General features: G+C 38.7%; 1 protein-coding gene across 1 annotated transcript; it reads left to right on the top strand.

Moving 5' to 3' along the window:
* Positions 1–922: 922 nt before the first annotated feature.
* Positions 923–25,817, top strand: LOC127571327 (brain-enriched guanylate kinase-associated protein). Its single transcript, XM_052017650.1, has 6 exons — positions 923–1,030; positions 1,948–1,976; positions 14,442–14,582; positions 17,069–17,135; positions 20,791–20,898; positions 24,489–25,817. The coding sequence occupies exons 1-6, from the start codon at positions 965–967 to the stop codon at positions 25,815–25,817; spliced, it is 1,740 nt and encodes a 579-aa protein (XP_051873610.1). The 5' UTR covers positions 923–964.

The raw sequence follows: 25,817 nt of genomic DNA, 5'->3' as shown, positions 1-25,817 counted from the left end.
TTTGTGCATTTAGGAGTTGGGTCAAATTTGGGTCACAGATTAAAACAATGTTTTGTTTTTCTCTTTTATTGCATTCTCTGGAACATCAAGTCAATGCAAACATGGACATCAAATTATTCAACTCCAAAACTTCAGTATGTGATTATACAAAAGCTGAATTAATTCTGGTGGTATGACTTTAAACAAGAATCAATTCCAGTGATGACCAATCAGATGTTACTGTCTCAAAATGCTCAGTAACTCAGGCAGTCTCATAAGGGCACAATTACCCTGCACTTGTTCAGGCAAACCGAGACAACCAGGAGAGGAAGCAGCCTGCTATTGATTGTATTTGCTTCCTGCTAGTCTCTGCTCTCTGACAGAGGCACGGACAGCCATCCCTGCAAATTTGAGCTTCCCAGCAGAAAGAGACCAATGCTCAAAATATCACGTTCATGTGCTATCAACACTGCCTGAATGGAATGTAGATGTAGTGATCTAGATATTTTTTATTTTTAATTAAGTGCAATTTACAGATAGGAAGAGCTAAGAGCAGAAAAGGATGGAAATATGCAAGACCAATATTTTAGCCTAATCAAATTCAAGTATCATCAATCAATGTTCTTGTTAGAGCAGTGGACACCAAGCTGAAATTCTCTGCTTCCTGATGAATGCACAGTCTGAGTTTTGCATCTAAAAAGCCTGAAATAATTCTGAGTTCTAAAACACGAAAGGTACAGAACTCCTTTCAGCCAGTCTGTTTTCCAGGGCTTTCAATGTAATGCAGCAGGTTCAAAAAATCCCCGGTCAAATGTATTGTGTGGGAAAAACCCAACTAGAAACAGACATAGACAGCGTTAAAAATGAAGGCACTGAAGAAAGGATCGGCACATCAGAAGATGACACAGTTCGACAGGACAGCCACTCTTATATGGACAAAAAAGAAGATTCTCACAGAACTAGGCCACTGATTCCCATACTGGTGATGTCATCTCCAAATAAAACTTCCTTGAAAAGCAGATCATCATCCTTATCCAGAAATATTAACACGGTAAGTTTAAGATTTCAAGATTAAGTTAAATGCCGGTAAGGTAATTTTGAATTGCTTTATTTAGTGTTGATAGTGTCCTGAAATTAGTCCAGTGAACTTACCACTTTTAATGCCTACCATCATTTTTAAAGGGACAATTGCTTGTTTCAGGGAAATGGGGCCTTTTAAGTATCTAAATTGGAGTCCTTTGGCATCCATAGCACCACAACTGCTCTTTTAGGACAAAATTTGTTGAAGCATCTGATGTGATTGTGATCATAATTGCAACTTCCCCAACGCCTACCACAACACAAAAAATGTTGCCGTCCCTTTGGGACAGGTAGCTTGCTGGATCTGGTTAATGAGGCCTGACCAAGTTGGTAGTCAGTATGCAGTACTAGAGCTAAAACTGATGCAAGGCTGAAATTCGACATTGATGAGTGCAAACAGGCACAGTGCAAATCTATACTCATTACCTAATCCTTTCCACTTCCCTGACTACTGTCTAGATATTGGATGAATTCCAATGAAGTAATACATGTCAACTTTTAAAATTATGATTAAATATATTTAAAGATAGAAAAATTCTCTTATGTCCCAATTGCATTCCATGATAGCACATTTCTTTCTGCTTTTCTACCAATTCAAAATAAAGTTTTCCCAAATGTAATTACTCTTGGTCATATTTCAAAGTATAAATTTCTGGGGACACATTAATGTCTATAAACTAACTTTGCAAATCGGTGTTGATTGACTTGGCTATTATTACAGCTGTAGAACCCATAAGTAAACTGTGTTGCTGCAAATATTTTGTCATATGTGCATATATAAATAATGTTGACTGTAGATGGATTTATTAAGATTTTAGAAACATTTATGTTCAAAGTGTCTTTATTCATATTTTTAATAGTTATTACTTTAAATTAATTTCCATTCAGGTCACAGCTGCCAAAATGGAGAAAATAAGGTATGTTAAGGTCCTGCTAATTTTAATATTTTTACATCAAAGCAGAGAAGAACAATTATGATTTGAGATGCTAAATTTTTGATGAAGTGTTATAGTTTTAATATTTAAGGAATATGATGTAAACAGGTTTCCTTTCTGGCTACCCACAGAATGTATTCTCATGTTACTATCACTCTCCAACTTCAATTTCAACATGGTAGCGTAGCGGTTAGCATGACACTATTACAGCGCCAGCGATCGGGGTTCGAATCCCGTCGCTGTCTGTAAGGAGTTTGTACGTTCTCCCATGTCTGAGTGGGTTTCCTCCGGGAGCTCCAGTTTCCTCCCACATTGCAAAGATGTACAGATAGGTTAATTTGGGTTTAAAAAAATGGGCGGCGCGGACTCGTTGGGCCGGAAGGACCTGTTACCACGCTGTAAATAAAAAAAAAATTTTTTTTAATTTAAAGCAACAAATGAAAATTTTAACTTAGAATACCACAGGTGTCCACAGCCACTTGACACTCAAACCATAACTATGAGCATATAGAAAGTATTCCTAAAAATACCTAAAGGGAGGATATTCCTTCTGTGATGATATCTATTGGAATTGGTGTCTAAACAATTCTTTAGAGAAGCTGAATACAGTGCTCCTGAATTTTAAAAAGTAATCAGCTCCATTATATCATTAATTTCTTAAACATGGTTTTAAAGACTTCATAATTGAACCTAATATGAGTATGCATAATGGATGATTTAAAGAAATTAAATAATTTAGTTAGATATGTTATTATCTAAGTTGAACTAGATAAGGACATCTCATTTAATGAAACATAGCACCAAATCTATTAATTCAATTCAAAGAGAAAGAAGGCCTAAATTTTTCAAATGATATAATCGCTCCAGCAGTTATACAAGATTCTGTATAATATAGATCTGCTTAATCTATCATTCATGCAATTTGCCCAAATTTTATGTCTCGGGATCCTTGTAATACAAATACATAGAGGCTCAACAGATAATTAAGAGACCAGAAGCTTCTTTAAGTCTCTCTTCACAACTTGTTATGATCTGAATATTTCAAAGTTTGTGCAATCCTTATTTTGGGTTACTGCATTTTTCTGAAGAACAGAGTACAGCACAGGAACAGGTCCTTCGGCCCACCATGACGTGCCAAACTAATTAAACTGGTAATTAAATGCCTGATTAAACTAATCCCTTCTGCCCACACAATGTCCATATCCCTCCATTCTCTGCACATTCATGTACCTACCTAAGAGCCTCTCAAAAGCCTCAATCATATTTGCCTCCCCTACCACCCCTGGCAGTGCATTCCAGGCACCCTCCACTCTGTGTAGAAAAACAAAACTTGCCCTGCAGATTTCTTTTGAATTTATCCCCTCTCACCTTAAGTGCATGCCCTCTAGTATTGGACATTTTGACTCTGGGAAAATGATACCAGCTCTCTACTCTATATATGCCTCTTATAATTATAAGTTTCTATCAGGTCTCCTCTCAGCCTCTGCCGCTCAAGAGAAAACAACTCAAGTTTGTCCAATCTCTCCTTATAGCACGTGCCCTGTAAACCAGGCAGCATCCTGGTAGACTTCTGCACTAAGGAAGCATTCAGTTTCATAATACAAATTAAATCATATAGCTATGTATTTTTCCAAAGTTTATACAGCATAACATAATACAATTAAACAATTTATGTGTCAGCCTATTGATATAACAAATAAAGTTAGTACGCGAGAACCAAGCACATTCAACTGACATTCCCCTTATTTTGATGGAGACATAAATGACAATTGTTAATTATGGAATAAAAATGTCTAAATAAAGTGAAGGTAAGAAAAAAGCAGATGATACATTCCACTGTTGTTAGAATCATGCACAAAGGAAGATGGTTGTGGTTGTCTTACATCAGCCAACCCAGGCCAAGGACATCAGTATAAGAGTTCCTCAGGGCAGTATCCTGCATAATCGTGTTCAACTCCTACAGCAAACATCCTCAATTCCAACCTTAAGATAGAAGGAAGTTTATTGATGACGACTGTAGAGTGTTCATTTCACTTGCACCTCCTTAGGAATGAAGCAGTCAGTGGCTGCATGCAGCAAGTTCAAACATGGGCAGGTAGGTAGCCAGTAACATTTGTGCAGCAGAAGTGCCTGGTAGTGACCATCTCCAACAAAAGGCACTTTAATCACCTACCCTTGACCTTTAATGGCTTTGCCCCATCCCACCCTCATCACTGTTCTTAAAATTCTGCGGGTCATCTTTCACCAGAAACTTAACAAAGACCGTCCCCATAAATACTATGGTTACAAGAGAAGGTCAGAGCTGGTGCATCCTGTGCCTAGTGTTTCATCTGACATCCCAAAAGTTTTGCACAGAATACAAGACAAGTGTGATGAACTATTTTCCACTTGCCTGGATGAGTGCAGCTCCAAGGACATTTAAGAATACAGACATCATCAAGGACAACGCAGTCCACTTGATTGGTATCCCAGCTACTGTGTACCTTCTACAAACTGCAGTTACTCCCCTATACCACTCCAACAGCACCTCTGACCACTATGTCAAGCAAGACAAGGGCAATTGGTGCATGGGATTAACACCATCCTTGGGTTCCCTTCCAAGTTCACCTACCATACTGCAAAACGTCACTACTTTTTCATCGACGAGTCTAAATCCTGGAACTCTCCATTGCATTGAGGAAATAGCTTCATTCACCAGGAAGTCTGCAACAGTCCAAGGTGATTCATTATCATCTTCTCAAAGACAATTGGGAATGGGCAGTAAATGCTGGTTTTGCTGGTGATACTCACATTTTGAGGAAACAGATCTTTAAAAAAAGACAAAAAGGGGGCACAATGCATATGAAAGTGCAAAATTGATACAGTTTCAAAGACCTTGGGTCCTATTAAAGTGTGGGAGTCACGAAAAACAGGTATATACATATTTTACCTGTTATAATAAACATCAGTGTATATCAATGTAACTCCCAGTTTAAAAATAAAACTAATTTCAGGTTGAGGTAAATAAGAGTGTGATACATCAGTTCAGTGTCAACTGCTTGCCATCGTCTGAGACAGCAATTTATAAATGCAAGCCCCAAAATTCTGCCCCAACTCTGTGCAGAACTCGCCCTGCTGCAGCTTCCTGGGTTAGCTCATCTAAATATTCATTTTTAGAACAAATCCTGCACAACACAGGAGTCCAGTGCAGAGCTGCTTGGAAATTTAACTTAAGCCTTCAAAAGTAGTCAGGCCGACAATTGCTGGCTGAGGAAGCACCAAGTATGGTGGAAAGTAAGTGGTTAATTAAGATGGTCATTAGGTAGCTGTACAAGATGGTCAAGTGCAATTTTGTTTCAATATTCAAGAACATGCAGTATGAGAAGAATTGGCAGAGGCAACTCATGAATGAAGGCCCAGTTGAAGACTTATCAGTTCTTATTTATAGCAACATCAGAAAAGCTTCATTATTGATGCAACTTGGTTCTTAATATTGGAAACTTAGCAGATGGATGACATCTGGCCATGCACTTCCTGGTGCACAAAACAAGCCAGAATGGATTCTCTGTTACTGGCCAAGGAAAAATGTTTATCAGTCTTGGGATCCAAAAACAAAAAATGTCACAGAATCTTTGGACTGTAACTTAAAAGTTAATATTCCCGCAACCTATTGAAAAACATCTACTTTCAAACTGTGATCTTTGTAGACCTTGAGATAAGTTCTTACAATATCTACTTTAAGATTATTCACTAGTTCAAGGAAACACTTTGCTACATTTTTATTAAATAGAGTTAAAAATCTTTTTAAAATTATTAAAAGTGATTTTCAGAGAAGATTCCAGCTTGCATATCAAAGTTCTGCTTGTCTAACTAATGCAATGCAATGATAATGTAGAATTATTCTGCATTGCAGCAATTGTTTTTTTATTCATTTACAAGATGAGCTAATCTCTGGCGAGGCTGGCACTTACCACAGAACTAATTTCTCTTGAAGATGGTAATGAGCTGCCTTCTCAGACATTATTCTTTTTGGTGAAGGTACTCCCACAGTGAGGAGATGATGAAGGAGTATTGCCAAGTCAGGATTGTGTGCATCCTGGAGGGGTAAATTGGTTTATTATTGTCACATGTACCGACGTACAGTGAAAAATTTGTCCTGCATACTGTTTATACAGATCAATTCATTACACAGTACATTGAGGTAGTACAAGGTAAAATAAAACAATGCAGAATAAAGTGTTACAGTTACAGAGAGAGTGCAGTGCAGACAGACTATAAGGTTTAAGGCCATAACAAGGAAGATTAATGAGGTCAAGAGTCCATCTTATCATATTAGGGAACCGTTCAATCATCTTATAACATTGGGATAGAAGCTGTCCTTGACCTTGGAGGTACGTGCTTTCAGGCTTTTGGAACCTGCAAGGGGGGGGGGGGTGGGGTTCAATGCACCCATTACCCTAGTAATTCTTGGTGAATTGACTTTGATTAGAAATTTCAGTGCAATATCATAGGTGGCTGTTGTGTGAAAGGTTCTTTTGGAATCTTAAAGATGGAGGGTTCTGGACACAGGCTTTGGATTTTAAAAGTAGTTTAATCACAAAGGCAAACACGGGGACAGATGCACACTCGCACATACACGCAGGAGACCACGAACGTGAGGGGGAAATCGCAACGAGGATGAGATATACACACACACAAACACACAATAAACAAGGTACAGCTTATCAAGGGATAAATACTTCAATGCCTGAATACCTTGACCTAGACAAGCATTGGCTCTAACACTCCCTGGAATCTGACTAAGATGCTCCCAAACCACATGGTGGTGCACACTCTTACCAGTGGTCTCTGCAGCGTGGTTTCACTACTTCTGGGGCAGTTGAAAGACTCTTTTATGGTGCCAATGGTCAGGCAGGTTCAGGAACAAAGGTGCTCTCCAGGGCCAATCCCTTTGCCCACACCTGATGGGTGGGGTGGAGCCACACCTTGATTGACAGTGGTGTCACTTCTGATCCAAGGAGCAATGCTGTCCTCCGACCAGAGGGGTCAGTGTTGTTACTGTCACGTGACAACCATGTGCTCGCCTGCTACAGTGGCACACACTTCAACTGTGGTACACAGATAATGGAAGGAACAAATCTTTAGAGTGCTGAATAATGTGTCAAGCTTCTGGAAAATTGTTGAAGCTGTACAGCTGCAGGCAGGTAGAGAGTGTTCAATTACTGCACTAATATTCCTTGAGGATGGCTTTAATGAGTCAGAAGGTGAATCATTCATCATAGGATACTCTGCCTCTGACCTGCTAGTAATCACAACATTTAAGTGTCATTAGTGACCCTTGGTTGGGGGAGGAGGGAGGGGGCATAAGGGGCTTGGCAGTGGCAATACCTTTGGACTCTCTCTTGTTAGAGATGATAGTTGTCTGGCACTTGGGTGAGAAATAATATTTGTGCTACATATCAGTCCAAGTGTGAACATTGTCTAGGTCTTGCTACCTGCAGCTGTGGCTTCTTCACACTCTCATGAGTTTGGAATAAAATTGCACATTTTGCAATCAACCCCAACCTTATGATGGAAGGAAGTTTATTAATAAAGGAGCTGAAGATGGTTGGGCTTAGGACACAACCCCAAGGGAACATGCAGATATGTCTTAGGGTTGAGGTGATTGATAAGCACAGTCATTTTCTCTTGAATAAGATATGACTAAGTAGTGGAGAACAGAATATATAATAGTTTAAAAAACATTATCTAAAGAAATTATCTAAAATATTAAGGATATGTTAAATTGCCTCCATAAAAATAATTAAAACATTAGAATACTGCATGACTGAATTTAACTTTCACAATGACCACACATGGGTGTCATAATAAATCCAATTATTTTTCATTATTCTGTCAGAAAATGTTGCCAGCAGCCAATTCAGGGATTCACAATTAATAAAAATACAAATACTGCTAACAAGGAGTTAATTTCCTATTGCTTAGTTTACTAACATTTTCATAATTGGCAATTGGTTTATTATTGTCACATGTACCAAGATATAGTGAAAAGCTTTTGTTTGCATGCCATCCAGACAGATCACTCCATACACAAGTACATCACATTTAATAATGTGACTAATAAAGATATCTTAATATCAACTGAGATTTCACTTATGAACCTTCAGTTGGTTATTCTAGTGCACATGTAAATACTTATAACAGGCAAACCAAATGGAAATGCTTGCTTAAGATTTTCTAAGTAACTCAACTTCCTTCACAGCAAAATCTTTGAAGACCGCTGTCATTTAGAATTTTTATGGAATTGTTTCTCTCAACATTTTCCTGTAAGCTAACCTCCTTTCTGACTATCCAGAAACTCAACCTTGCATCTTGTAATACCAATAGGATTTAACCCTCCTGGTAGTAATGGAATGGGAGGGGATTGTTGGAAGATTCGGTGGGACAATCCTCATGAATCTATAACAGGAGTGACAATGAAGTATCTGTACTGAAAGTGACAGAAAATATTGACGTCTATGCAGCAAGACTGGAACCATTTAAAGATCAAAATCTAAAAATTACTGGAATAAAAAAGTGTGGTGAGAGGGTTATTTGTGATTTATGGGCAATGCGAGAAACTGGTTTAACTACAATGCAGGCAGAGTCGATAAGATCCAGTGCCATTCTCAACATCAATTCAACTAGATTTGCATGCATTAGTGAAATCACTGCATATTTCCAACAATAGCTCTGATGTCCATGGTTTCAGGCAGAAACATTGAGACCAAAGCAAATTTTTGCTCCATAGAATTAGGTACTATATAACTTTTAAAATACAAAGAAACAATTTTCAACTGTGACAAATATCTTCAAGTTGACCATCACAAATCAGGAGGATTGCAAACAGTAGGTCCTTAAGCCTTTTCTCCTAATTTGATGAAATGTTGAAAGAACTGGACAGTTTGGGTAAATGGCCAATAATGTGGGTTGATAACATTCAATGCAAAATGATTTAAAGCCAAAGTCAATGCCATAAAGCTGAAACAAAAAATGAACAGTGGGAACTCAAATAAATGAGTTAGAAGAAATTTGATGAAATAGTCAAGATCCTAGAAAGAATAAATAAACCGATCCACCAGACTTTAAAGTTACCACAGGCTCAAGGGAGAGGGAATATGGATTCAAGTTTTGATAAGAAAAAAATGAATGAATGGACAATAGAGGTAAAACTCAGTGAATTTGTTGACTGCACTTTTTGTGATGCAATGTAATTGAAGAATACAACAACAAGCACGACTGATGAATGTTTGGCAGGCACGACTATTAAAAAAAAATAAGAAAGAAAGTGGGGGAAAACTGTTCTTCAGGAGTGGCACAATTGATGAGGTTTATATTTTATTTGTATATTAAAATTGTTCTACATCAGACATCAACACATTTTTACATATTGAAGCCAAACATGTACTATGAATGTCAGGTTCATGTGATAATGCCTGGGAGAGACTGAAATCAGCACTTATTTTGTTCCTAGAGAATCAAGTTATAATTAGCAATGGGGCCAGCTACAGCAAAAATAAGTTCATGAATTAAATCCTAATGAATATAAAAACTGAGTCATATTGCATATTCTGCCTAGGAACTGTGAACAGTAAAACAGTATTTCTGCGAGTACTCTTACCGATTTACTTATATAACGATATTGATTCCGACTAAGCACATGGTCAGAGCCTGACCTCCTGCTTCCTTATGTCAAGGATGTTCAGCTGTAATTTACCCTGTCAATAATTCAGCTGCCAATCACAATTAGATAGAACTAGGCCTGATTTTGTCACAAAAGCTGATCAATCATTTGCACAGTTCAAGTGACTTTAATAAAATCAAAGTTGGCAACCAAATCAGTCTCTAAACAGCAATGAAGTCTGCTGTGTTTTGTTCATACTTTTTCATTTATACTTTTTTTTCTTATGGCTCTATGGTGCATGCAGATTCTTGCATTAGCCAAATCTACAGACTCTAATCAGTTTAATTTCAAGCAACCATTGTCCCTGTACGTGCTATTGTATTTCCCTGGACTGAGATGTGACTACCCTCTAATCAACTTTAAAAGCATGCAATTTATAAGTTGTTAACAAAGTTAAGACTTTCAAGGAGCAGCTAACAATTAACACGGAACCATAAAGATCTTGATTATGTTTACTCCTCTGGCTTCACCTGATGGTTGAATGAAGTAGCCTAACAGTATTTTTAAAAGAAGGTTAATTCATTATTTTTCATTGGCATAAAATTGGTCACTTCATCATATTGAACACATTTCTGACTTGAAGAATACTTTCACCAAATACTTTACCATTCTATTCTTGCTTATTATGGCAGAGGAGGTGATTCAGCCCATCAGATCCATACTGGCTTCCATCACTTCCCCCCATCCCCCCTTATTTCCCTCCAACTTATTCTGTCACACATACCTGTCAACTTCCTTTAGCTCCTTTTGCCACCTACCTATAGTAGGGAGTAATAACTGTACCCATACAGCCCTGCTTTAGTTAGGAGATCAGGTCCGGAACAACATTAGGCATATTAACAAATGAGGTGCCAACTTGGTGAAGCTGCAACACAAGACAACATGCACGTTACCTTCACCAGAGTTCAGCATCTCAAGCAGGTGGTTCAGCATCACTTTCTCCAACAATTAGGAATGATCGATAAATGCTAGCCTTCCTGTGAATAAATGTGTGTGGAGGTCAGTAACCAGTGGTGTACCTCAGGGATCTGCACTGGGACCCTTGCTCTTTGTGATTTTTATAAATGACCTGGATGAGGAAGTGGAGGGGTGGGTTAGTAAGTTTCCGGATGACACAAAGATTGGGGGTGTTGTGGATAGTTTGGAGGGCTGTCAGAGGTTACAGAGGGACATAGATAGGATGCAAAGTTGGGCTGAGAAGTGGCAGATGCAGTTCAACTCAGATAAGTGTGAAGTGGTTCATTTTGGTAGGTCAAATATGATGGCAGAATGTAGTCTTAATGGTGGGACTCTTGGCAGTGTGGAGGATCGGAGGGATCTTGGGGTCTGGGTCCGTGGGACCCTCAGGGCGGCTGCGCAGGTTGACTCTGTGGTTAAGAAGGCATATGATGCATTGTCCTTCATCAATCGGGGAATTGAATTTAGGAGCTGAGAGGTACTGTTGCAGATATATAGATCCCTGGTCAGACCCCACTTGGAGTACTGTGCTCAGTTATGGTCGCCTCACCACAGGAAGGATGTGGAAGCCATAGAAAGGGTGCAGAGGAGATTTACTAGGATGCTGCCTGGAATGTGGAGCATGCCTTATGAAAGCAGGTGGAGGAAACTCGGCCTTTTCTCCTTGGAGCGACGGAGGATGAGGGGGGACCTGATAGAGGTATATAAGACGATGAGAGGTATTGATCGGGTAGGTAGTCAGAGGCTTTTCCCCAGGGCTGAAGTGGTGGCCACAAGAGGACATAGGTTTAAGGTGCTGGGGAGTAGGTATAGGGGAGATGTCAGGGGTAAGTTTTTTTACTCAGGGAGCGGTGAGTGCGTGGAATGGGCTGCTGGCAACAGTGGTGGAGGCTGATACGATAGGGTCTTTTAAGAGACTGTTGGATAGGTACATGGAACTGAGAAAAATAGAGGGCTATGGGTAAGCTTAGTAATTTCTAGGGTAGGGACATGTTCGGCACAGCTTTGTGGGCCGAAGGGCCTGAATTGTGCTGTAGTTTTTCTATGTTTCTAAATATTGATTAGTTATGAATGCGCATAGATAACACATATCAGAAGTCTCGTCTAGATCCATTTTATGTAATCTTACCATTTACCATTGTCTTTGGGAAAAGATTATGATTCACCAGTTTCTGTTAAGAAGCCAGTCAACCTTAGTCTTTTATGACATTCACTGTTACTGCCATTATATAACAGCAGTAATCTCTCTAGAGATTACTCTTATATCTCCAATGTTGAAAGAAGATATGGAAATAATTCCTCTAGAGAGTTCAACCTACTCAAAAGAGTACATGTTGCTCTCAAACAACAATTAGAGTATGCAAGAAATTTCAAAACAAATGGGAGGCAATTTGTAAAAACAAATTCACCATAACTAAAGGAATTTAAAAAAAACTCAGTCCCTTCTGTGTGACTTGCATGTGATTAAAATTTGTTTTGGAAATAGGGAAACATTTGCACTAAAGCATGTAGGAAAATCTGATTCAAGAATAGACAGTTTATAATTGAGATTTAACTAAAATATTGTTTTAATTTGCAAATATTATCTCTTTGTAATATTACATAAATTTTAAATATTAGTGATCAAGAATCCAAAGATTTACAATGCACTAGTGGGAAATAGGGCTAGAAATCAGATGTGCCAGGTACTGATTTAATGCAGGGATTCTCGTGTGCCTTATAAAGTTTGAAACATCCATTTGCACTCTATGGTACTTGTGACAAATGATAGTTCCAAGATGGTGAGCAGTCATAGCAAGAATTTCATCTCGCTAAATATTCAACCTCCCCACCTCTCCATTAATATGGTGCGTGGTGTCTGTAGTTTGTACCATCCACGAAATGCAGTTACTCACCTAGGTTTATCTGACAGCATCTTCCAAACCCATAGACTCTACCACCAAGTAGGACAAGGGCTTCAGTTATGTGAAAATACCACCATTTTCAGGGTTCTGTCCAAGTTTCACATCATCCTTCTCTGTTAATGGGTTGAAAGCCTGGAGCTCCCTACCCAAGAGCATTGGAGGAGTAGCTTCGCTAGAAGGACTGTAGTAGTTCAACAAAGTAACCATCTACTGAGGGGAAAGTTGTGATGGGCAATAAACAGGCCTTAACAGCAGTATTCTCGTTCTGTAAATGAATACAAAGAAATGGAATCCAATCTGTGAATCATAAAGAAAATGAGTTTTAAATTTAGAAAGATGACTGGAGACACTTCACTATTTTTTCCCTGAGGTTCTTGACAACTCTTCCCCAGGAAGCCACTCTTGTGATGGTATTTTCCATTGAAATAAGGGAACATCATGTACCTTACCCCACACTTTGTCTGGATCGGTAAAAGCTGTTCCTGATGGCTGCTTGCCAACACTATGCCAGGATATGCCCTCTTCTCCCACCTCTGTCTTCAGGAAAAGATGATCCACCAGTTTCTGTTAAGAAGCCATTGAATGTCATTCATCTTTAATGATATTCACTGTTGCTGCCACCATGTAACAGCAGTAATCTCTCTCATAGACCTCTCATTTATCTAATATCTTTTGTAGCCTCAGAACACCATAAAGTGCTTTCTATGCAGCAAAGCCTTTCTGAGGTGTAGTTACTGCTGCAGTGCAGGGAAACAAGGCACAGGAGGATCTGACAGGTGATGTTAATATGCACCATTTTACTGTGATATTATGCAAAAATTGAACATGCTCGATCTCCCTTCCAAAGAACAAAAAATTCCCAATCCAATTTTATTTTACAGTTTAGAATAAGAGACACTGCCTAAGTTTGATGTTGAGAATCAGTGCCAGGCTGTTATTAGTGGAGAGCGTGATTCTACTTAAACAGGACACCAACCTCTTGGTACAGAATTAAATTCCTAAAGATATGCTTGAACTGGGAAAATATTGACAAGTTATTCTGTATGGATGGGAGGAACTCCATTGGTATTGCATATATGATTTTAATTTCTATTACATTTGAAACCACATTAATTGTATTGAACATTGTGTTACTATTTGATAATGCAGAAGAATGAAGCATCTTTTACAGCACAGACAACTAATAATTATTACAAGTAAAGGAAAACATGCACATAAAGGTAAACTGCTATATGACATGTTATTAGTAGATTCTTTCATGTTGCAGACAATGGTACCTAATTTTGAAGAAGAGTCTATTCATTGATTTGAAAGAAATTCTAAATTTAAAGATGATACAATGAAAGACTTAATTTCTCTCAAGGTCATTCTAGTTATAGATTGGCATCAGATTCAGGAGATAACAACATTAAAATACACTAACATGTAGTACTAACTGCTGCAGTACAGAATTACATCAATAGAAACAAACTGTGGATGCTGGAAATCTGAAATAATAAAAAAAAGGAATTCTGGAAGGATTCAGCGAATCAGGCACCACTTATGGAAACAAAATTTCAGCCTAATGACCTTTCACCAGATCTACACCCAAGTACACATTTTATTGGAGCAAACAAATCTTAAATATCCTCTTTAATCCTGATACAAATCACTTATGTGCCGTTACCTCCTCAGCTTCAAAACATTGTTTAATGTGGAAATATTAAAGGAGATTGAAAGTTACTGTCAATAAAACCATAGAAAACATGATGGTAGTGATGATATCTTCTCATTCTTAGATTTCATTGTATGGGACAAGTTAATTCCTGTGTGGTGAGAGATGCCTAACTGTGATGTCGAAGAGAAACTTGACAAACCAATGATAAAATAAATTGTTATTTTCAGTTCTTCACAAAAACAAAATGAGCAACTACAGGAACACCAACTGGAGCAGGAGTTCGAATCTGACACAACTCACTCGTACCTGAAGGCAGAGCTGAAGCGCGCACAGGAGGAGCTGAAAAAGCTGGCAGGAAAATTACGCAGGTTCATCTTTAGAGATCAAAATTAACCATTTGTTTAGACTTCAAAACACATTCAATCGTCATTATATAGGGTGGGTGAGTAAGTTACCAGATGACACAAAGGTTGGTGCCGTTGTGGATTGCATAGTGGATTGCATAGAAGATTGCCAAAGGATACAGTGGGATATAGATCACTTGCAGATATGGGTGGCGAGGTGGCTGATGGAGTTTAATCCGGGCAAGTGTGAGGTGCTGCACTTTGGGAGATCCAACATAAATGGAAAGTACACAGTTAATGGCAGAATCCTTAACAGTGTTGATGAACAGAGAGATCTTGGGGTCCAGGTACATGGCTCCTTAAAAGTGGCCACACAGGTTGATAGGGTGGTAAAGAAGGCGTATGGCATGCTTGCCGCCTTTAGTTGAGACGTTGAGTTCAAGAGCCAGGAAACTACGCAAGTTAAGCTTTATAAAACTCTGGTTAAGCCACATTTAGAATATTGCATTCAATTCTGATCACCTCATTATAGGAAGGATGTGGAGGTTTCGAAGAGGGTGCAGAAGAGGATACCAGGATGCTGCCTGGTTTGGAGGACATGTGCTGTGAGGAGAGGTTGGACAAGCTGGGGCTGTTTTCTCTAGAGTAGCAGAGGGGAGATTTGATAGAAGTTTATAAAATTATGTGAGGCATACATAGATAGCCAGCCCAGGATTGAAATGTCTAGTACTAGAGAGCAGGTATTTAAAGTGAGAGGGGGAAAGTACAAAGGAGATGCAAGGCAAGTTTTTTTTAAACAGAGTGGTGGGGTAGTGGTGGAGGCAGATAGCATAGGAGCATTTAAGAGACTCTTCAATAGGCCCATGAATATGCAGAGAAGGGAGGGATATGGTCAATATGTGGGGAAGAGGAATTAGATTAATTAGGAATTATTGGCTTAATTAGTTTGGCACAACATCGTGGGCAGAAGGGTCTGTCCTGTGCTATGCTGTTCTATGTTCTAATTCTAGGCTATAACACATGCTACAATGACTCATTTATGATATTACCGCTTAGAATAAATTTAAATGGCTTACATTTCCTAAATAGTAGTGACCAAGATTCAATTTGACTGATTTTACAAGATTTTCAATAATTTTAAATTTAAGAAAAATGTATCTTACACTAATTAGACATCACTTTGTCTGTGTTATTCTGTGGTAATGATAACAGTCTTCAGTTGGCTCTTATTTGTTACTTTTATTGCCATTAATTTTGTTTTAATAGGAGGTCAAGAGCACATACCAGCCCACAAATTGGTTCATGTTGTGGTATTGGGGGAATGATGGATATTTTTCAGAAGGTAAAGGTTATCAGGAAGGAATAAGCAGCAGCAGAAAACAGCCTTTGAAACTGTAGGATAGCAGGGAGGAGCATTTATTAAGCTAATTTATTTTAAGGAGGGTAAACCATAAATTGGACTATAAATTAGTTTCCAAGTTCATCCCTCACTCACTCCTCACCGCAGGACTAATGAACAGACCAAAACTTCTAAAAATGAATCTTCAACTGGCATCGACTGTGTAACACATGAGAAGCGGTGAAAATGAGTCAAATGGCTTTGAGTACAAGCTGAGTTGTGCACATGCTTTAAGTGTGGTTCAGAAAGTTAACGTACAGGCCATCCTGGGTAACGAACCAGTTCCATTTTTACTAGTGTCCATAAACTGATTTTGTCCGTAAATTGGAAAACGGACAAACATCACTCAATATGGTAACCATACCTCCACAGTATGGTAATGAATGGCATCAAAAGCACACAAGACTGATAAGAAAGAACAATTACTATGAGTAGAGAGGGAGAAAAACTAGTTCTGTCATTTGTAGGAATGAATATGTGTACACACGTCAGTCTTTTGAATTTAATAATATTATGGGATGTAGGGGGTGAGCATAAGTTGGGCGTTCATAATCTCGGGATGGCCTGAAAACCACTAAGATTGGTACAAAAAGTTAATCATGATAAATAGGAATATTTAATGCAATATAGGAATGGTCATTTACTTAAGTAACTAATTACACTGTGACCAAAATAGCTAATCTATTCAAATGAACATGTTGGTCATTATAAATTTTAAAGTCAGCTATACGCATATACTATACGTTCCTCTCTTCTCAGTTAAAGTTGAGTGCAGATATATTCACACTCCACACCAACTCCAAACTTGGAATAAAAATTACATTCCTTAGTCTATTGACTCCAAAGTGGAATGCAGCATGGCTATTTCCAATGGGATGAATCACCCAGCTGGTTTCCCATGTCAGGCTGAGATCTTAAGTTGCAATCAGGCTACCTTAACACAGTAACTGCAACACTGTTTCCACCAAAGTTATAGCAGGAATCTAAATCCATACTCATATTTGGTACAAGTCCCTGGGAAAGATCTTTATATTTATATTTGAAAATATTCAAAAGAGAAACAATAATGTTACCCATTCCATGACAACAGTCTCATGTTTGTTTGTTTAAGGACACGAAACAATCATACAGCATTGCAAAAAGTTAACCAGGATCTTGAAAATAAGCTGCACAGGATGGTAAGTAAAGAGCACAGCTAGTTACAATACCGTTCAATTTTAGGACATTTGTTTTCCAATTAGAGGGTGCATGTATACAAGACAGCTTCCTTCTAGCTCAGGCTACAGCCTTCGGAATGGATCACTTTGCTCAATTCCTGCATTTACATTTCCCAGATGGTTTACCTGAAAAGCCAACCATCAGTCCCTCTGTCAAACTCTTTTTAGATTTATCTATGGCCACAAAGACCTTTTCCCAGGCAAACCAGGCTTGGTGTACTTGGAATTAACAATCCCTTTGAAGGGCCTTGTACAAGATGTCAGCTTTTCTTGATCCATATTCCAAAAAGCTACTGAACCTCAATAAAAACAAATTAACTGTAAGTGTGTATTGCTTCTCTCACACCTGTTGGTAAATTGGGGAGGGCAATGGCAGATGGAGTTTAATCCTGATTAAGTGCAAGGGGATGCATTTTGGGTGGTCCAAAAAGGTATCATGAACGGTGGGGCCCAAGGGACTATTGATGAACAAGGGGGGGGGGGGGGGGCTGGTGTACAAGTCCAAAGATCCCTGAAGGTGGCAGTGCAGGTAGACAGAATGGTGAAGAAGGCATACAGAAGGACACAGAATATAATAGCTGGGGGGGGGGGGGGGGGGGGCGCGGGGGCGCAGTCTTGGTAGAAGTTTATAGAACATTGGTTTGGTTAGGCCACAACTGGAATGTTGTGTATAGTTCTGGTCACCACTCTACAGGAATTACATCACTACATGTATGAAGGTTGATAGAGGCATACAAAATTATGAGAGGCATAGATAGGGTAAATGGTAAGAAACTTTACCCCATGCCAGAGGTGAGGAGCAGGAGGGATTTCAGGAAGAATTCTTTCACCCAGATGGTGAAATATCTACTAAGACCCTAGGTTGCAATCTGGAACAAGCTGTCTGAGGTGGTGGTGGAGGCAGGTACTCTCACAACATTTAAGGTATGGATGAGCACTTGAATTGCCAAAGCATAGTAGGCTACAGACCAAATGCTGTTAAATGGGATTAATATAGATAGGTCCTTGATGGCCAGCATTGATATGGTGGGCCCAAGAGATGGTTTCTGTGCTGCATGATTTTATGACAGGAGGGTGGGGGTTCAGGGTGTGTGTGTGCCTGTGTCTGCTGAATATGTATATGAATGACACATTTTTGCTGATTATTTCAATTAGTGGGAAAGGTAGACATGAGCTTGGTCAAATTAGTATCAGCCTTATACTTTCTTAAAGAGCCATGAAGCCCTCCTGCCATGTAGGACATTATATTGCTAGATTACACATTATTACAGTCATGAAAGATCAATCATTTTATAGGCCAGTTGGAGAGTGTCTAAACGGTGATAAATATGACAGGCATTTCTTCAAGTTTTCACTGCACACATACTATTCTATCATATTTACAAGTCACTATATTAAGGTGCAATTCCATGCAACCCTTTGCATTCCCTTATTTAAAATGAAAAAGTAATACTGCTTACAAAAAAGGAAATCAAGAACAATTACTTTTATCTGTTGATTTGTTCCTGTTGTTGTATCTTTTTGCTTCTTGAAATGTACCAAATGAAATGAAAATCTGAGATACCCGACCTGTCAGGTAATTCTAGTGCAATTGTAATTCTAGTGCATATTCTAATGTCAGAAAATCTCTTCCTTCACCTTATGACAAGCAATATCATTTCTTGCACAAGGTTAAATGTTTGTTCATAGTAAGCACTGGCTATCAGAAAGAAACAAGCACTTTGCATTGAGAACAGGCTAAAAATATTGGTGAAAATCTTGAATACAGATCACATAGTCACACTTAAAACAAATCACATAGATGGTGTCATCTTAAAATCTGGTTGCCGTAAGTTCAAGGACTTCCTTTTAATTGAAAACTATGACAGGTAATTCCAACTATTTGAAAGATTAAATGTCAGAATTGAGAACCTGAATCATATAAGTGCCAATCTCATGTTTGTGTATTCATGTGTGAAACTGTATTTTAAATATTAGATTTGAGTGATAACAAATTAAGTGATAATCATAACTTTATAAATACTACATTGCTCATCATTATGAGTTCAGTATGTCAACATTAGATATAGGAATGAAGTTGCAACTGATACTTTATAAGTTGGTACTAAGAAAAGTTAATTTATAAGCAGTTCTTATTCAAGTTCATATTTTAGAAGCCAGAAGCAGGTCACTGTTTCTGGTATTTTCTTGTTTTGTGTCTCACTTCATGGAAATTCTGCTTTCACCGTAAAGTGCAATTACACTTAATTATTTGTATAGTTACCATATAACATTTACTGTAGAACTAATTAATATTGTACCTGCTCTTATATTTTCTTCAGATCCTGCATAAATGCTTGAGGGGAATGCAATTTTTAAATCAGTGTCCTTTCATCCATGGGACCTGTGATTAAATTGGTTTGGTTAGGTGAAAATCTATCCTACCAATGACTGTATACATCCATTATTGCCCCTCAAAATGCATCACCTCACATTTTGCAAGGTTAAATTCCATCTGCCATTAGTCTACCAAACTTACCAACTCAATAATATTGTTCTATAGCTGAAGACTACTCTTCACACTGTCAATATCACCGCCCCCCCCCCCCAATTTTTGATTTATCTGTGAAGGTACTCATTATAAATCCTATATTTACATCCAAATTGCACCAACCCCTGTGGTACACTATTGGGTCACAGGCTTCTAATCACAAAAACAACCTCTGATTATCATCTACTGCCTCCTATCATTAGGTTAATTTCTGATCCACATTTGCCAAATTCCCTTAAGTGCGAGAAAGAATTTAAAGAAGAATCAGAGACCCTGATTAACTATATTGAGGAATGGCATTGGAAAGGTATACAACATAATGAAATGAAAGTAAATCATAATTTCTTTTTCCTTTGAGTGAGGCAAGCATCAGATGAGTCACAGGCGCAAGATGGTAGATAGTAGATTAGGGAGGAAAGCTGCCACCAGACGTCAATTGGGGACAGGTGCAGCTATGAAACCACACATCACAGGTTCAAATTTCATCTTGCTCAGCCCCTATGAACAGATAGCAATTTGGAATATCATTAGTTAACAAAAAACAGTTATAGGGTTTTGTTAACTAGTAATACTTTAGTTATAAGACCATTTATAGGGAAGGCCCAAGGAAAAAAAGGCAATGAAAAGCAAAAGTTAAAAGCCACCTGTGATGCAGCAGGAGTACATTGATATCTGAAGACCAAGGGAAAATTAATATTTTTGTTTGAGCAAGGAAGCTTCTTCACGTTATCTCAGAACAATGGATAAACTGAAGTACTATTTTATTGTCACAATACAGAAAGCAAAACATTATTTCTAAGAGTTTCTTGTTTGCTGTGTTTAAACTGGTACATATGTCAACTAAATGTATTTGAATTTGCTGCACTGTCTTATTAAATCCGTGACTCTTTATAATAAATGCAACCTATTCTGGATAATCTTTAGATAAATAGATTTGAGAGGTAATGTCTTGACAAGTCTAACATTTCATCACAATGAAAGCAATGATTAATACACAATAGCATCGTTGTTTTAATTTGATTTTATAAAATATTCCTAGTACAAAAAGTTGAGCTAATTTTGATTCTGCCCACTTTATATGCACAGGCACAACTACATGAAAAGGAAAAGAGGAATCTCAACCATGAAGTAAACATTTTAAGCTGTCATCTAATGGAAGCCAAGATGACCATAGAAAAATTAACAGGAGACAATGTAAGTACAAATAAGCAAACACGTCTTTGAGACTTTATATGTACCAAAGCAATGTAGCATTGATTTTAATTATCATCTGCAATGCACATTTTATCCTGGAATGATAGTCATGTCTTGAGACCTCAAAATTTGGATGCAACTTGTTAATGCCAAGTGTCCATTCCAAAATTCCTGACACAGATCTTGGACAGATTTATAAGTGTAGCCATTCTGGGCCAAAGGGCCTGTTCCTGTGCTGTACTGTTCTATGCCTGGGATCTAATGGAATTCAACCACCCCCCCCCCCCCCCCTCCATTTCCCTTGATATGCTGCTATTTTAAAAAAGAGTGAAAATGGCCAAAACCAAATGCGCCAAGAATTAAACAGTTCTGATTAAAGCCATGATTGGTTAATGCTGATGGAAATGATTTTGGTTTGTCACTCAGCAAAGTTTTAAAAACTGATTCAGAAGCTTGAAGCAATGTTTTGTGCAGATTGTTTCAGGAGGCATCTTGACAAAGTGGTGCTAGTCTGGAAAATTTTCCTATCCACCAAAAATGTGAGGTTTGATTCAGTAACACTGGTTTCTGAGTGGGTATTGGCTTGATTTTAATTGAACTGAAGGACTGCAGGATAGTGGAGTAGAGCGTCCCATCTGAGCAGGATGTGACAAAATAACAAGATTATAGGGGAAATGGAACCTCTTAATAGATAGTCAATATGTCCAAAACCAAAAAAATATATATGTTGGAAATCTGATACAAAACAGAAACTGGTGTAAATATTCAGCACTTCAGGCCGCATTTGTAGGAGGAGAAACTGATTTAATATTTCAAGTCAATGACTTCTAGCACAGTTCTTATAGATTCGTATGCCCTGATAAGCAGAAAGGACTGGATGTAGAGCATCTGAGGAAGCTGGCTCAGCTTTCATTGCTTCATAGATTCTTACATCACAAAAAAAGACCCTTTAGCCCACCAAGTCGATGCCAACCATCGTACCCATTTGCTTGAATTCTACACTAATCCCATGTTATTCTCCCCACGTTCCCTCGAGCTATTATCGACCATTATCAACTCTCCACAGATTCTACCACTCATTTACAGACTAGTGGCAATTTACAGTGGCCAATTAATCTACAAACCTGCAGGTCTTTGAGAACTAGGAGGAAAGCAGAGCAGCCAGAAGGATCTCATGTGGTCACAGGGAGAATGTGCAAAGATTGCACCAGAGGTCAGGATAGAATGATAACTATAGGTGTGAGACAGCAGCTATATCTTGAAGGTAGAGGAATATACAATAGAATCTTCTGAAAAACATCCCTCATGAATTCCTGGAGCAACACAGCAGGTCAGGCAGCATCTATGGAGGGAGATAAACAGTTGACATTTTGGTTTAAGACTCTTCATCAGGAATTCCTCGTGCCACATCCAAGAATCAAAGTATAATGTGTATTTTTTCCATCTATTGTCTTCTTTCCATCGACATTCGTATTTCACACTTCTGGGTCAAATCTCAGTCTTTAATTTAGAAGATGGTTTAGAATTTTATTAACATTAGAAACTCAAATACTTTGCAATAATCACAACATAACTGAGCACAAACTATTTAGTCAAGCATTTGACTCGCAAGGCATAGAAGGTTACAAACCAAATACTGGTAAATGAGATTAGTATAGATGGGTTAGCATGGGCAGAGTGTGCTGTATGTCTCCATATATCCTCAGTTTTATGAGAACCCCATGTTAATTTTGGAATCTTACCCAATCTGTTTAAGATGGTGTTCTTTCATCTCTCTTGTGCGTTCCCTGGGTGCAACTTAGGAGCCAGGTTGGTTAAAAGAAAATTACCAGCTCTAATGGTACCAATGACTCATGGGACTAAGGAAGCTCTCTTCTTAGGACAAGCTTTGTGCTGGGAAGGAACTGCTCCAGTTCTTGCTGTTGTGTATTTCATTCATGCAACTGAGATAGAGGCAGGATATCTACCATTTAGTAGTACTGTGGTGGTTGCCTCTAGTCATCACCATTCTATTGCTCAGGATCAGGCTGGCTGGTCTCATGGCTGCTACCAGATCCTTGGAGTCTTGTAATCAGGCCACAGGAACATGAAAGGCAGAAAATGGTCTCAAAAGCATCTTCTTTGTTTCCTGCACTCCTGTTCACACCCCTCTCCTACCAGAGAGGACATGAATAAGACTACCTCTGTCCTTACCTTCCACTGCAACAGCCTCCACATTTAACAGATCATCCTCCATAATTTCTGTCACCTCCAAATAGATTCCACCAACAGACACATCTTCCACTCCCCTTTCAGCCTTCCAAAAAATAACCCTCTATGACAACGTTGTCCATTGTTTCATCTCCACCTACCACTCCCCTCTGACTGCACTTTCCTTGCAGGAGCAGGAGATGCGACTTTTACCCTTTAACTTCTTCCCTTTTCACCATCCAGGGACCCAGTTAGGTCTTCCTAACTGTATTATATTTCGTGCTTACAATATGATCTCAGTCAAGTTTATTGTCATACACACAAGTACATGTATGCACTGATGCAATGTAAAACTTACTTGCAGCAGCATCACAGGCACATAGCATCAGATACACAACATTCACAAGAAAAACAAATTAACTCTGGAGAGATAAATTACACATAAATAAACTCATCTGCTCTGGAGAAATCCAATGCAGATTGCTTGACCACTTTTCATAACACCTCTGCATTCTGCAAGGGCAATGCTGAGCTTTCGGACTGTCTGTCACCTCTTAAATCCCAGCCCTTCCCTTTTTATCACAAATATGGATTTACCTTCCTGTTTCAACATATTTCTGTGTCATTTTGGTTTGATTGCTTGATCTTAAAGTAATTATAACGTTGGTAACTTCAGTTTACACCCATCTTGGATATTCCCTGTGTTCTTTCCATTCTTGCCCTCTCTACAATAGCTGGTCTTCTCACGTTTTCTGAAATGTTGATTTTTGTATCTCCCTGCACTGATGCTGCTTAAGCCAGTGTTCTCTGATTTTGTTGAGGCAGAATAGGAGATTCTACTGTCCCCTACTGCCCCCAGGTCTGCAAGCTGTACTGTATTATAGAGGATGAGGCAACCACTTATTCTGTGCCAATTGTAAGATGAGTGCTTGTAATTAATCAAGTTGCTATGCTCGTGATGAGCACAATGGAACTTGCAAATGAGAACTGTACACTCAAAAGTCACACCAGTCAGTTCAAAAGAAAGCTCAGTGTGGGTGATGCTGGCACAGTTTGTTACTTACATGGGAATCCACCATTTAGCAAAAATAAATATTTATCCAATATTATGTAAAGGCAGAGAACAGCTTTTGGGTTAAGACTAGTTTCACTGGCCCTGTATCATGCATACCACAACATTTTCTCCTATCAGTGGCGAGAGTTTCAGCCATCTCAAGCTGCCGTCAAAATTCTATTCCATCGTCTCCATTTCCAAATGTCTCCTTAAATTGATAGAAAATTAGATTTTATTGCATTCACTTGAAGTGGAAGTCAACAAATTGGTTTTATTGCATTGAATTCATTATTAATGTGCAGCTACAGTTTGTGTCATTGATTAATTACCTGTTTATTAAGCACAGTTGCCAACAGGAATTCAAGGAAGTCTTGGAGAATGCACGGAGAAATTTGGGCATGGTCTTCCCGGAACTGTATGTGAGTCACCCATCTCTGAGATCCAAACTCACATGTTAGAAAACTCTGAATCAATCTGTTTGCCAGGGTCTCCCAAACCAGTCTCACCCTCAAGACAGGCTACACATGGCCTTATGAAGGATACTGACAAACTTGATCAACGTTCTCAATTCAAGCCTAATTTATACTGCAGTGACACAGCTCTTTATTGCCCTGCAGAACAAAGAAGAGGAAGAAGTAAAGTAAGAGATATGCAAGATAGAAATGTTGGATTTTTTCGATCACAGAGCTTTACAGATAGCTTTGTGGAAGTAGAGGACTTTAGTACAAGCCCCTCAAGTGAGCTCCCTCCCAATTATTCCCCTCCAGTATCAACTTTCTCCAACTACTTAAGCTGCAGCAGGACAAGCAAGAAGAAAGGAACTGCACAAACCACTATGAACCCCAGTCAACACTTTCACTGTTTTGATATGAGAGATAATGTTTATGAAAAAAAGTGCAGCCCTTCAGAGGAATACAGAACCAACAAATCCAGCCCAGTTCATGCAGGGCCACTACAATTCAAAGGTATGACACATGATAGCACTCAGCACTCCTATGCAACTCTCCCAACACACTTTAATGATTCACTATCCTTATCTAGGATAATGACTCAACAGGGCAGGGCCCCAAAACTGTACAGTGATCAAAGGGATATACATGAACCTGAAAAAAATACAATGGACCAATGTAGGAAAATCAACAAGCATTATTCGTGCAGGGCTCCTGGAAGGATTTCATCTAGTAGCTATACTGAGCAGCAACCAGATAACAGTCTGATGAAAAGAACAACCCACCAAGGAAAACAGTGGTTTGCTACTTCCAGAGAAGATAATTTCCTTGATGGAGAGGATCCTGACCAAAATAATTTTGCAGATTCAGATTTCAGAGCGATTTCAGGGGCTGATTACAATTATATTCAGAAACAAGATACCTTTTCCATGTCTAAGCAAAACGATACTGAAAAAGACCCCAAACCTTTGTCCACTGGAAAGGAGACAAATCAAATGTGCATGGAAAATTCAAATGATGTTGCTAACGTTAGAAAATATATTGATGTTGCTCCAATGACTTCAGCAGATTCCTCACACCGACATCCCATTACATTGTTTGTGGTCCATAATGTTCCCCTGGATAATGGTGTTTTGAATGCTAAAGAGAAATCCTCCAAGTTAAATGGCCTTTACAGGAAGGACAGCCTTACAAAGGCCCAGCTTTACGGAAATTTGCTCAACTGA

This window comes from Pristis pectinata, chromosome 1 (assembly GCF_009764475.1).
Source record: "Pristis pectinata isolate sPriPec2 chromosome 1, sPriPec2.1.pri, whole genome shotgun sequence".
In the NCBI taxonomy this organism is placed as follows: Eukaryota; Metazoa; Chordata; class Chondrichthyes; order Rhinopristiformes; family Pristidae; genus Pristis; species Pristis pectinata.
The sequence above is the reverse complement of the archived record's forward strand: the minus strand, read 5'-3'. Positions and strand labels throughout refer to the sequence as shown.

Coding starts and splice junctions, on each gene's coding strand:
- LOC127571327 (XM_052017650.1), top strand. CDS start 965: ATGTCATCTCCAAATAAAACTTCCTTGAAAAGCAGATCATCATCCTTA. Junction 1,977..14,441: donor GCCAAAATGGAGAAAATAAG/GTATGTTAAGGT, acceptor TGTTATTTTCAG/TTCTTCACAAAAACAAAATG. Junction 20,899..24,488: donor AAAAATTAACAGGAGACAAT/GTAAGTACAAAT, acceptor TATTAAGCACAG/TTGCCAACAGGAATTCAAGG.